We start from the raw sequence: 14,600 nt of genomic DNA, 5'->3' as shown, positions 1-14,600 counted from the left end.
CACTTTACCAAATAATCCTAAACTAACTTTTCTTCGCGGAATAGTAAGTATCAAATGTATCAAATACATTTAGTAGGAAATTAATAGCATGGTAAATAAAAATAAAGACTATATATATATATATATATATATATATATATAATATGTGTGTGTGTGATTAAGGTAAAATAGGAAAAATTAGGCCTGTGATTTCAAATAGATTGCTTATAATAGACAATATTTAATAAAAGTGTACAACTCTTGCAGTTCAAAAATCTTATGCTACATCCAACGCCTTCCCTATTCAACTTACGGAAAAAGTGTAACTGACGCAACTTCACAACTTATAAAGATTATTTAAAGTAAACTGGATTAGATTATAATAATTGTGCTCATAATTTCAAAGATCAAGAGTTTAAAGTATGATCACATGATTTGGGTTGATATATTTCACATTTATTAATAAATTGATAATTTATTATCAATTGTCATTTATCAATTTTACAACAAATTACATTTTTTTTATTGAATGATACATTTTAATGAAAGGTAATTTGATAGTAACAATAAAAATGATTTATGTGACACTACAATAAGAACTGAATGACTGATTTCCATCAACACACACACACACACACACACACACACACACAGATCTCTATATGAGGATTCATTACACACATTTATTCTGACATGTACTTTCAGTGACAGAAGTTCAGCTGTAGTATTAATGTAATGAAGAGAAAATAAGAGACCTATAACATCTCACTGTTACTGATTCATCATGAGCTCAAAGCATTATGGGTAGAATCTCTCTACAGTCTATTCTGATTCATCAACACAGTTTCACTGATGATTTATAACCAAGCATAAACCCAGGATAGAGCGGTTTAGTGAATGTGGTCTGGAGTGTGTGGATGAGGCTCATTGTGTCTCCAGAGACGCTGTAGAAGGACAGAGTTCCTGCTCTGTGATCCACATACACTCCTATTCTACTGAAGATGGACTGTACTGGGAGTTTAGTCTCTATGCCATTGTGACTGAATGAGTATCTGGAGGAACAGCAGAACAAATTCCAGGACTGATCATTACGTCCAAACACACACTCATTACCCGATCCCTTCCTGCTGATGCTCTTATATGACACTGATATATACACACATCTCCCACTCCTCTCAATCTCCCAGTAACAGCGTCCACACACACTCTCTCTACACAACACCTGATAAAACACATCAAATCTGTCTGGATGATCAGGATACGGCTGGACTGTGTTAGTTAATGTAATCACTCTGTTCCTCTCAGACAGACGGAGGTTTTTATTCACTGTGTTCAGATCCAGATTGAGCTGAAGGGAATCTGATGAAGATAAAACACATCAGAATCAGGAATTATCAATCTGTCTGATACACTGTAAAAAGTAATTTAAACAAAGAAAACAAGCAAAATTTAAACAAAAGACATTTTTAATTGGCTTTCAGTGAAAAATAATCATATTTTGGTGACACTTTATTTTAGTGATGTAGTTACATTGTAGTTACTCATAAGTACAGAGTAATATTAATGAACCTCATTTACTATAGAGTTTGTGTTCAGGTTTGGTTTAGGGTTAGTTAGACATTTTTAAATATATTCATATAGAAAATAGTTCAAAATAGAAAATGGATCAAGTAAATGCCGAAGAAACTTCTTTAAAAAAACATTTTTGATCGGTGGTTTATATTATATATTTTTATTTATAATATATATTTTGGTGTACATTATTAGTGCTGCTTCACTATTGTTCTTCTCCATACTTCTTCTTCTTCTTCTGGACAAAACTTCAGTCCCAGCACCGTTTGTCACAGACCCATGAATGAGGCGTCAAATCGTGTGGATTATTGAGGAATGGTGTGATGTGACTTTTATAAGCGATCGGGTGTACGATGTTCGTCCGGGGGGTGAAAAAGTATCCGAAAAGTCCCATAGACTTAACATTGAGATGAACTTTGACGAGTCATAGCTCCTAACGAGGATTTCACAGAAACATGTGGGTTACCACGTTTGAAGAGGCTGGCAGGCTCTGTAAGATCATACCTCACAGTGGGGTGTAAGTTGTACCCCTGGGGCGCAAGAGCTGCCCAAAGTTGCCCTATTGACATACTATAGTGAAGGACGGCCCATGAAACAGGAAGTGACTGCATACATATTTTTCCTACTATGGTAAATTAGATAGAGATTTTGTATTGAACATAACTCTGGATCACAGTGTCATAGAGACAAGGGGGCGGGGCTCATTTCACTCAGGCAACCAATCAGTCTCTCAGGATCATTGTGAAGCTATCAAGCCACGCCCTAGCAACCATATAGAGCACCATAGCAACAAGTTCCATAGACTTCCATTGAAAAAGATCAAAGGAATATCTTTGGATAGAAGTGTCATAGAAACATGAGGGTGGGCTTGTTTGACTCGGTACAGCAAATGGCCAATCACTAATCACCTTCAACACTTCATAACCACACACTAGCAACCATTTAGAGCACCATAGCAACCCAAACCCAAAGAGGGATATCTTCAAATCTGAATATCACAGAAGCATGGGGGTTGGTTTATATCATTCATACTGACAAGCAGCCTTTGCAGTATCATCACTGGCAGCTGCAAAACCACTCCCTAGCAACCAAACACAGTACACTAGTAACCGTTTTGCAAGACCTATATCTCTGCATCAGAACATCGTACAGACATGGGGGTTAGCTCTTCTGACTAATGCTAGCAAACTGGACTTCAACATGCTACACATGCTAGCAGTGAATAACTACATGCTAATAGCAATTAGCTTAGGGTTAAAACATGACAAAGAAGTCAAAATACGCTAATTGTGTTAGCATCATGTTAGCTGCATACTAATTGTGTTAACATCATGGTAGCAAAATTGCTAATCACGTTAACATCTTGTTAAAAACATGCTAACATGTTAATCATGCTAGCATCATGTTAACAACATGTTAATCATATTAGCATCTTGTTAAAAACATGCTAGCAACATGGTAGTCATGTTAACAACATGCTAATCATGTTAGCATCTTGTTAAAAACATGCTAGCAGCACGGTAATCATGTTAGCAGCATGCTAGCAAAATGCTAATCGTGTTAACCTCATGCTAACAACATGCTAATCGTGTTAGCTTCATGTTAACAACATGCTACTCATGTTAGCATCTTGTTAAAAACATGTTAGCAACATGGTAATAATGGTAACATCATACTAATAACATGTTAATCATGTTAACATCTTGTTAAAACATGTTGAGTATACTTTGAAAGATGCGCAGACACGACTGCGCGAGAGACGAGTCCAGGTGTGGACAGTGAAGTATACCTGGGCCTTAAGAAGGTAGGAAGTCAACAGGCCACATCCTGAATCTAGTGCATCAAATCCTGATAACAGGATAAATGCATATGGAATGTTTGCGTTGTGTAGAATGTTGTTATAATGTTGGAGACTATTGTGAGCGGGCTAATTCCAAGCCACATATCGTCACATATCGTCACTTCCTGTTTGTTGCTGCCGCGCTGTTTGAGTTAGAGCTCCGTCGAGTTGATTCCTAATTGCTTGTTTTTTTTCTTAAAATCAAATTTATAACCTACCATTCTCTCTTTTACGGCGGGGGAACACATCCCCGACACTATTTTATATAAAAAACACTCGGATTGGCTTGATATCGCTAGTTTTATCCGACTTCTCGAACATTCGCTACTAGCTTTAGCCCGTTAGCAATAGCGACGTGGTCACACTAGCGTTTGTACTCTTCTCACTCACAATATTATTGTTCATCTATACTAATGGCGGGCGTACCGAATGTGTCTCTATCTTTGAGTGCAGGTGAGGACACGTTCGAGCTGCATGCGGTGCAGTTGGAGCTGGAGGCCGTGGAACGACAGATTCGGACCCTTCTGGAGAAGCAGGCCGAGCTACGGGAGCGGCGAACAGCGCTGGAAACATCCCGTGCTGACGCTCACCAATCCTCGGTAAGTTTGCAGCGCGATATTAACATTCCTGCTTCCTCTACGCCGTGTGCTTCTCTGCACAGCCCCGAGAACCCAGAACGCGTTCATCCCAGCCCTCGTTCACTCCGGCGCCGTCACACCAGGGACCTTGGGTTCTTCAGCAACGGAAGGCGCGAGCCAGGCCTCGGACTAGGACCTCTCCCCCTCCGCCGCCCCCGGTCTTCGAGGTCTCGACGAGGAACCGCTTCTCCCCTCTTCGTGAGGCAGAACGAGACGCCGTGGTCATCGGAGACTCCATCGTCCGTCACGTCCACGCTACCACAACCAAAGGTAAGGTGCGCAGTCACTGTTTTCCTGGTGCTCGTGTTCTCGATGTCTCTGCGCAGGTTTCCGCGATCCTGAATGGCGCTGAGAGCATCGGAGCTGTTGTTCTGCACGTGGGGGTGAACGACACCAGGCTGCGGCAGACGGAGGTGCTGAAGCAGGACTTCAGGAGCCTGATCGAGACGGTACGAGCCACATCGCCCGCGATGAGGATCATCGTGTCCGGACCGCTTCCGACGTACCGACGTGGACATGAAAGGTTCAGTAGATTATTTGCTTTAAATGAATGGTTAATGTCTTGGTGTACTGAACAGAAGCTGCTCTTTATAAATAATTGGAATCTTTTCTGGGAGCGACCTAGGCTCTTCCGTGCTGATGGCCTGCACCCCAGCAGAATCGGAGCTGATCTTCTGTCGGAGAACATCTCCAAGACGATTCGCACCGTATGACTAGTAAGTCAAACCTCAAATCACAGTCTGTGTTCTACCCACTTAATTGATAGAAATGTGAGTGTAATACAGTCTATAGAAACTGTGTCTATTCCCCGAATAGTGAGGTTCAACAATAAAAATAAAGGATCTAGAAAAAATCTGATCGTGATCAAACCAGAAATTCGCAAAATTACTGAACAAAAACAATTTCTAAAGCTAGGGCTACTAAACATTAGATCGCTGACACCTAAGGCGGTTATTATAAATGAAATGATCACAGATAATAGTCTTGATGTAATTTGCCTTACTGAAACATGGCTTAAACCAAATGATTATTTCGGTCTTAATGAGTCTTGTCCACCTGGCTACTGTTATAAAAATAAATGCCGTCCAGGTTGGCCGTTGTCACGAATGTGGCTCCCTCGGCCCTTCCTCCGGACCACCGGAGGGAGCCATCACCGGAATACTGATCAGTTCTCATTCGGACTACGTTTCCCATGGGCCCTCATTCCTGGGACTGATTGCACACACACCTGCACCGCATCACACTCACACTATTTAAGACACACTCACACACACACACACACACACATCGCGAAGTCTTGATTTGCCTAGGTGATCTTTTCTGAGCGTTTTTCTGTGGACTGTTTACCTGTTACCGATTGGACTGTTTATTCCCTGTGACCCTTTGCTGCCTACCCTGATCTTTGCCTGTTTCCTGGACTGTGATTGTTTGCTGCCTGCCCTGATCCTTGCCTGTACCCTGTTTCTGTTTGTCTGCCGCCTGCCTCGACCATTGCCTGTTCCTGTTTATGCCTCTGCCTTTGCCCTGTCTGCTCTGTAAGTCCTTTTAATAAAATTAGCTGCAAATGGATCCACATTCTGTCGACCCATCATTACAGCCGTGGCGGTGGTGTTGCAACAATCTATAGAGAGATTCTTAACGTTACCCAGAAAACAAACTACAGGTTTAATTCATTTGAAATTCTCGTACTAACCGTTACACTCTCAGATATAAATAAAAAGTCGCTACTATCTCTTGCTTTGGCTACTGTTTATAGACCTCCAGGGCCTTATGTTGATTTCCTAAAAGAGTTTGCAGACTTTCTCTCAGACCTATTGGTCAACGTTGATAAAGCGCTGATTGTTGGAGATTTTAATATTCATGTAGATAATACAAATGATGCGTTAGGGGCTGCGTTTACAGATTTACTAAACTCGTTTGGGGTCAAACAAAACGTCACTGGACCCACTCACCGTCTTAATCATACACTAGATTTAATTATATCACATGGAATCAATCCTACTGATATAGAAATTCTACCGCAAAGTGATGATATCACTGATCACTACCTTGTAACATGCGTACTGCATACTGCTGATATTTGTCAAATTGCACCGCAATATCGACTAGGTAGAACAATTCTCCCGACAACTAAAGATAAATTCACAAATAAACTGCCTGATCTGTCTCACCTGCTCATTGTACCCAAACACACAAATGATCTTGAGAAAATTACTAGCAGTATGTGCACCACTTTCACTAGTACATTAGATACTGTTGCACCGATGAGGTTAAAAAAAGGTTAGAGAGAAAAATACTGTACCATGGTACAACAATATTACTCACGCTATCAAAAGAGAAACTCGTAATCTAGAACGCAAATGGAGACAAACTCGTTTAGAGGTCTTTAGAATCGCGTGGAAAGACAGCTCGTCCCGTTATAGAAAGACTCTAAAAGCAGCCAGGGCCGAGCATCTCCGCAAACTCATAGAAAATAACCAAAACAATCCAAGGTTCTTATTTAGTACAGTGGCTAGATTAACAAATAAACAGACATCACCAGAACAAAACATTTCATTACAGTTTAGTAGCGATGACTTTATGAATTTCTTTACTGAAAAAATCGAAAGCATCAGAAATACGGTTGTAAATGTACAACCCTTGACAGAGTTTTATGATTCAGCCTCAATTATCGTCCCTCAAGAACAGTTGCAGTGCTTTACAACTATAGGACAGGAAGAGCTAAATAAACTTATCACAGCGTCTAAACCAACAACATGTTTATTAGATCCAATACCCACTAAACTACTGAAAGAATTGTTATCTGTAGCAGAAGAGCCTCTTCTCAATATTATTAACTCGTCTTTATCTCTAGGTCATGTTCCAAGACCGTTCAAGTTAGCAAGTTATTAAGCCTCTCATTAAGAAACCACAATTAGATCCAAATGTATTGGCAAATTACAGACCCATTTCAAATCTTCCATTTATATCTAAAATACTAGAAAAAGTGGTGTCGGTCCAATTGTGCTCCTTCCTGCAAAAAAATGCTATCTATGAAAAATTTCAGTCAGGATTCAGGCCTCATCATAGCACAGAAACTGCGCTCGTTAAAATTACAAATGACTTACTTCTAGCTTCTGACCAAGGCTGTATCTCAATACTAGTGTTACTTGATCTCAGTGCTGCGTTCGACACTATAGATCATAAAATACTCCTAGATCGACTACAGAATTACATTGGTATCCAGGGACAGGCATTACGGTGGTTTAGGTCGTATCTATCAGACCGTCACAATTTTGTTTATTTAAACGGGGAAAAATCTAAGATAACAATAGTAAATTATGGAGTGCCTCAAGGATCTGTGTTAGGCCCTCTGCTATTTTCAATATACATGCTGCCACTTGGTAATATTATAAGAAGACATGGAATTAGTTTCCACTGCTATGCCGATGATACTCAATTATATATTTCAACACAACCAGATGAAAACTCTAAATTATCCAATCTGACAGAGTGTGTTAAAGAAGTAAAACATTGGATGACTAGTAATTTTCTTCTATTAAATTCAGATAAGACTGAAGTATTACTTATTGGGCCAAAAACCTGTACACAGAATCTCTCAGACTACAATTTGCATTTAGAAGGATGTACTGTTACTCCATCCTCGACAGTTAAAGACCTGGGTGTTATATTAGACAGCAACTTGTCCTTTGAAAATCATATTTCATATGTTACAAAAACAGCCTTCTTCCACCTCAGAAACATTGCTAAGATACGGAATATGTTATCTGTTTGTGATGCAGAAAAGTTAGTTCATGCTTTCATGACGTCTAGACTAGATTACTGTAATGCATTACTAGCTGGTTGCCCTGCTTCCTCAATAAACAAGCTACAATTGGTACAAAATGCAGCTGCTAGAGTTCTTACCAGGTCAAGAAAATATGATCATATAACACCAATTTTATCATCTCTTCACTGGTTACCTATTAAGTTCCGTATCGATTATAAAGTACTGCTAATGACCTATAAGGCTCTAAATGGTTTAGCTCCTGTGTACTTAACCGATCTTTTATCTCCCTACAATCCTTCACGCTCATTAAGATCACAAACCTCTGGACTTCTGGTTGTACCTAGGATAGCTAAGTCCTCTAAAGGAGGGAGAGCGTTTTCACATTTGGCTCCTAAACTCTGGAATAGCCTTCCTGATAATGTTCGGGGCTCAGACTCGCTCACCCAGTTTAAATCTAGATTAAAGACACATCTCTTCAGCCAAGCATTCACATAATCCATCTCATATCAGATCAATTGCACATGACTATCTTTGCTTAATGTTATGAACAGCAGCTATGCTAATTATTCTCCATTTGCTTTTCTGTTTTACCTCGGGACGCCCGTCCCGAGGTGACTAGAGAGTACATCAGTTTCAGTTTGGATCCAGCCTCTTAAGAAGACCTCAGATGACTAAAACTTTGGAAGAGACGGCGCCAACTCCTGCGATGACTTCAGAAGATGCAACATCTGGATCAACACGCACATTCACATTCTATAAATCCTAATTATTGTTAATATGTAATTCATTTTTCCAGGAGCTCTTTGCTTCTACCTCCAATTAAATTGCTAACAGTGATTGTATGTTAATCGCCTAAATTATTACATTATTAGCTAACTGCAGTCTCCAAATTGTAATGTTGACATGTATTCTCTGTAAAGCTGCTTTGAAACGATATGTATCGTGAAAAGCGCTATACAAATAAATGTGAATTGAATTGAATTGAACTATTTTCTTTTGCAAGTAATTACAAGTCTCATCCTGTAAACCTTTGTCATATATGTGCCTTAAACAAACACTTCTCAAAAACTCCTCAACACCCACTTTCAGGATATTGCTCCCAGCACTCCCCAATATTCTCTGAACGCCCCGTTGAGAAACACTAATTTACATGGTCAACTATAAAACTCTTCTGTTTTCTTTCTCCTTCTACAGGAAGAACATGAACTCAGTGAGTTTTTCTGCTTGTTTTCTTAGTGACTTACATTGTAGGAAGTCCTTCCTGGTCCTGGGAACAATGTTGGTGAAAGTGACTGTGGAAATCAACAGACATTAAGAGTGTGATTATCATGTCAAGAGAAAATGATCCCTGCATCCGTTCCCAAGACATTACTAATATGATCTTCTACATGATATGAGATGATGGAGGATCATTTCTGAGAGCAGATGAATCTCCAGGACTTTACCTCTGACAGAGATCTTCTTCAGCTCCTCTTTGCAGAAATCCTCCAGTTTGTCTCTCAGCTGACGGACAGATTCTCTCACAACATCAAAAGAGGAGAGAGAACTGAAGAGATCGTCATTTACGTCTGTAGATTCAGGAGGAGCTGAGAGAGACTGGAAACTCTACAGAAAACAGAAATCAAAGCTCATCACCTCCACACTTCAGACAATAACCTGCACTACTGTCAGATTTGAGCAACTCTTGTTGATCTTTAGTAACTCTCCTCAATCCAGCACTTTCACAGCATCAGCTTCATTCTTCTCATGTTCATTATATCATGTTAGAGCTGTAAGATCTAGTGTTTGACACTTACAATATATGTGAACTTTCAAGGAAAACACTTGGATGATCAAACACCTGGCAATAACTTAAATGTAACAGATCATTGATATTCAGGGACATTCAGAAGAAAGAGTTTTCTTAAGAGATTTCCAGAGCTGAACTGCATTTGTAAGTGCGTCTCTTTCAAAAGAAGATCAGATGAGAGTCTGACTGATGATTATATAATAACCGAACACACAGATCAACACTTCAGTCAACGGCTCATTCTGCTCTCGTGAAATGTCAGAAATGTCTCGTGAAAAAGTCTCTTGCTCAAGTCCACTATGATCCTGTTCTTCTAGATCTCTGTTACCTGCAGGAAACGGATGTGATCCTGTGTGTGTGAAAGCTGCTCCAGCTCAGCGTCTCTCCTCCTCAGATCATTGATCTCCTGCTCCAGTCGCTCCAGTCGTCCTTCAGCTCGACTCACTGCAGTCTTTTCCTGATTTCTGATCCGCTGTGTGACCTCAGAGCGGCTTCTCTCAATGGAGCGGATGAGCTTAGTGAAGATCCTCTCACTGTCCTCCACTGCTGTCTGTGCAGAGCGCTGTTAGGACACACATCACAATCACACAGTGGCTTCAGTGAGTCCTGACTGAGACTTCTCAAACTTCTCTTCTTCTCCAGACTCACCTTATGAGACTCCACAGCCTCTCTCAGCTGCTGAAGATCTTTCTCTCTCTGCTGGATCCTCTGCTGGAACAACCTCTGCGTCTCCTTCAGCTGGTGCTAAAGGACAAACCAATAACAGGAGAAACATCACATAAATCATCAAGTAAACAGATATGAATCCAGTATCAGTGAAGTGCTGAGATTGAGGGTTAAAGATCTTTCATGATAAGGTTATAGGTTCATTCATAAGTGTCAGCATTATTTCATCAAAGCCTAGTTTTATATGGATAGTTCACTCGGAAATGTAAATTCTTTCATTGTTTTCTCATCCTCATGTCTTTACAAACTTGTTTGTTTTTCTCTTGCAGAACACAAAAGATATTCAGAATAATGTCTCTGTTTCTAGAGCCCAAATCAAATAAGGTGACACGTCAATAACAACAAACCTCACTAGCTCATGCATGTCACATGACTAAATGTATTCTAGTAGACCCCATAAACAAAATTAAGAGCCTGTAAATGGGCATAATGGGACTCTTTAAGTTCATACCTGTTTCTCTGTCCTCTGTGCTGCAGCTGATACAGTGTCGTGGTTTTTATGTTTATCCATTGTACACAGCAGACATATACACTTCTGATCAGTGCGGCAGAAAACCTCAAGGATCTTGTTGTGTTTCTGGCAGATCATCTCCTGCAGTCGTCCAGTGGCTTCAGTCAGATTGTGTCTCTTTCCTTTAAACAAACTCTCATGTTGTTCAAGGTGATTCTGACAGTAAGAGTTCAGACACACCAGACAGGACTTGACGGCTTTGTGTTTTCTTCCAGTACAGACGTCACACTGCACATCTCCAGCTCCAGCGTAACAGTCAGCAGGAAGTTTAATCTTCTTCAGTTTCTCCACCATTTCAGCCAGAATGGTGTTTTTAGTTAAAGCAGGTCTTGGACTGAAGGTCTGTCTGCACTGAGGGCAGCTGTAGACTCTCATCTGATCCTCCTGATCCCAGCAGCCTGTAATACAGATCTTACAGTAACTGTGTCCACAGGGAATGGTCACTGGATCCTTCAGGAGATCCAGACACACTGAACACATGAACTCATCCTGAGAAAATCTGGCTTCTGCCATTTTACTGCATGAACACAGAGACACAAACACACAACAGCTCAACTACACTTCAGTTTCACTTTCTCTGAACTCATGTGTTTCCTGGTTCTGTGTTTGAGTGACGTGTGTAAAACAGGCGTGTCTGTAAAGCAGCTTCCTCATTCCTGGTCAAGGAGAGTCTCATTGCTGCTAAGTTTTTAGTTCCCTTTCATGGGAACTGTCGACGCTACGTCATATGACGTTATGGGAACCTTCTGCGTGATTGCGTCGTGAAGCACTCTTGTATCTAACCAATGATGAGACGAGACATGTTGTTTGTCTTATTACATAAACAAGTCACAATCTCTTCGTCTGAGGACAAGAGTATCTCACACCAATCCATGCATTTATATATAAAAAAAGACACGTATTATGGCGAAAAAACTCACTCTCAGAACACTGGGTTCACAATTGGATCTGACAGAGGGATTAGAGACGGGCGCCGCCCTTTCTCTGCCCTTACCTGCCAGGTTCAGTGCCGTCTCCCAGGTGGAAGCACGCTCTGCGGTTTCTTCCCCCGGTTTGAGGCACCGGTATTTCACATGTCCAGCTCTGAGGAGGTGGATATTGTGATATCGATCTGAGGACTCGCCACCTCACACACATATTGTGTTTCAAAAATCACACGTTTATAGCAATAGTGAACAGCAGCTTGAATCGCGTTTCCCCCTGTGCTACATTATAAAGCGAGTGGGGATACACGCGGTTTATGTGTTGTTTGCTGGGAGTGGAGCATGCACGTCAGCTCACAACCGACAGTGAGCAGTGTTCATTCATAAAAATGTCCCGAAGAGAAGCATGCACTAGCGGGAGTTTTTTTAGCTCCACTCCTGTTGGCTTTATTCTCGAGGGAATAAAAGTCTAACGCAAGGCTCGGATCTCGCGTTTGCCGAGGCTGCGCATAGATCACGTGTCCGTAATTTTATATATATATATGTATATGTGTGTGTGTATGTATGTATGTATGTATGTGTGTATATATATATATATATATATATATATACACACACACACACACACATATACATATATATATATATATATATATATATATATATATATATAATATGTATGTGTGTGTATATATACATATATACATATATGTATATATACACACACATACATATATATATGTGTGTGTGTGTGTGTATATATATATATATATATAATGTATTTATATTTGGAGGGAACTGAGTAGACGGGAGTTTCCCTTTCTCTCTTTCCCTAAAATACCTTGCGAATTATTATGAGCTATAATTCTTTTTTGTATTCTAAATATATTCAGCCTGTTCAAAAAAAAAAAAAATCTGGCTGCATTTAATTTGAGGATTAAATGAAATATTGAATACATTGAAATACATTAAATTCTGAGGAATTTAAAAGAAAATAAAGGAGACCGTTCTGCCAACTCTGCCACCTCGTGTGCTTCAGGGCGCAGTGGTTTCCAGTGTTCCTCCAGGAAAGAGGAGGGTTGTAGAGCGGTCAGTTCAGATGTTCCCTGCCGGCTCGCCGTTTCAGGGCACTGGTCTGACCGTTCATCCAAAGAAAGTGTCGCCACCCGTGCTCCCCCGCAGAAAGCTTGGGGACAGGGACAGGCGACACAGCTGAAGTCTTTGTGGGGTAACACAGATCTGCGGACTGTAATTATCACCAAGAAGGCTTCGAAGAGGTCCTGATGCCAGTGGCGAGGGACATTGGAGGGCAGCCCCCTCCAGAGAGGGTCGGGTATTAAAATACTTGGTACCCATCCCTCTTTGGCGCCCTCAGGGGGCCGTTCTGCTAACCCTGCCACCCAGTGTGCTTCAGGGCGCAGCGGTCTCCACTGACCCTCCGAGGAGGGCCGGTCATCACTTGATTCGGCTGTTCCTTGCCGGTTCGCTGTTTCAGGGCGCCGAGTTAAGTGCTCAAAAAACACCAGAGGCCAGTCTCGAGAGACTGGTTCCCTTAGTAAATTTTCTGGCAGAATGGAAACTTCTCCCACAGTGGTGGCCCCCGAGCAGTCTCTGGTAATGGAACAGGAGGTTATGACGCTCTTGCAAAAAGGAGCTATAGAAGGGGTTCTCCTCCCAGCAAGCTGTCAGGGTTTTACAACCAGTGCTTCATTGTTCCAAAGAAGGATGGAGGGTTATCCCACAGATCAGGTCCGAGGACTGGTTTGTTGCGATAGACCTGAAAGATGCTTACTTTCATGTATCCATTCATCCTCAACACAGGAAGTTCCTCAGGTTCGCTTTCGGGGGCAAAGCTTACCTGTACAGGGTTCTTCCCTTCGGCCTTATCACCCCGCACATTTACGAAGTGCGTGGATGCAGCTCTGGCTCCACTGAGACTCCAGGGCATCCGCGTACTGAACTATATCGACGACTGGTTGATTATAGCTCAAACGGAACATCTGGCAGTTCAACATCAAGATGTTGTTCTGTCACACATGAAGAGGCTTGTGCTGAGGCTCAATGCCAAGAAAAGTGTGCTGGTTCCGGCTCAAATTACCAACTACTTAGGGGTAGTTTGGGACTCCACCACGATGCAGGCACATCTGTCTCCTGCTCGTGTGAGTGCCATTCTTAATGCCGTGAATGGGGTGAAACTAGGCCAGTCACTCACTGTTAAACAGTTTCAAAGACTGTTGGGTCTCATGGCAGCTGCATCCAACGGGATACATTTTGGCCTGCTGCACATGAGACCCTTGCAGTGGTGGCTCAGGACCAAGGGGTTTTCTCCGAGGGGAAATCCTTTTTGCATGATCAAAGTCACGCGGCGATGCCTTCGTGCTCTGGTCGTGTGGAAAAAGCCTTGGTTCCTGTCCCAAGTACCTGTGTTGGTGGTTCCTTGTCGTCACGTAATGCTTACGACGGATGCTTCCCTCACGGGCTGGGGGGCGATCATGAGTGGTCGCTCAGCTCAGGGTCTCTGGGAGGACCATCAGAGTTCCTGGCACATAAATCAGCTGGAAATGATGGCGGTATTTCTTGCAGTAAAATACTTCCTCCCAGACCTGAGGGCCCATCACATGTTGGTCCGCACGGACAACATGTCGGTGGTCTCATATCAACCATCAGGGGGGTCTGCGGTCTTGCCAACTATGCAATTGGCCCGTTGGATCCTCCTGTGGGCCCATGGGAAGCTCCTCTCACTGAGAGCAGCTTACATCCCAGGGCATCAAACGTGGGAGCAGACGCCCTGTCGAGGCAGGGGCCGAGGCCCGGGGAATGGAGACTCCACCCTGAGGTGGTGGAGCTCACTTT

The 14,600-nt window shown here is 41.9% G+C and overlaps 1 protein-coding gene across 1 annotated transcript in view; it reads right to left on the bottom strand.

Moving 5' to 3' along the window:
• LOC127511452 (uncharacterized) overlaps positions 1–11,503 on the bottom strand; it is a 332,174-nt gene extending 320,671 nt beyond the window's left edge. Inside the window, exons 1-6 of the mRNA XM_051892264.1 lie at positions 10,765–11,503; positions 10,236–10,331; positions 9,916–10,149; positions 9,244–9,403; positions 9,043–9,090; positions 822–1,338 (exon numbers count right to left, since the gene is read on the bottom strand). Coding sequence (XP_051748224.1) covers positions 822–1,338; positions 9,043–9,090; positions 9,244–9,403; positions 9,916–10,149; positions 10,236–10,331; positions 10,765–11,337 — 1,628 coding nt within the window. The 5' untranslated portion in view covers positions 11,338–11,503. The remainder of the gene's footprint in view (positions 1–821; positions 1,339–9,042; positions 9,091–9,243; positions 9,404–9,915; positions 10,150–10,235; positions 10,332–10,764) is intronic.
• Between the last annotated feature and the right edge of the window lie 3,097 nt (positions 11,504–14,600).

Source organism: Ctenopharyngodon idella, chromosome 4, assembly GCF_019924925.1.
Source record: "Ctenopharyngodon idella isolate HZGC_01 chromosome 4, HZGC01, whole genome shotgun sequence".
Classification (NCBI taxonomy): domain Eukaryota; kingdom Metazoa; phylum Chordata; class Actinopteri; order Cypriniformes; family Xenocyprididae; genus Ctenopharyngodon; species Ctenopharyngodon idella.
The sequence above is the reverse complement of the archived record's forward strand: the minus strand, read 5'-3'. Positions and strand labels throughout refer to the sequence as shown.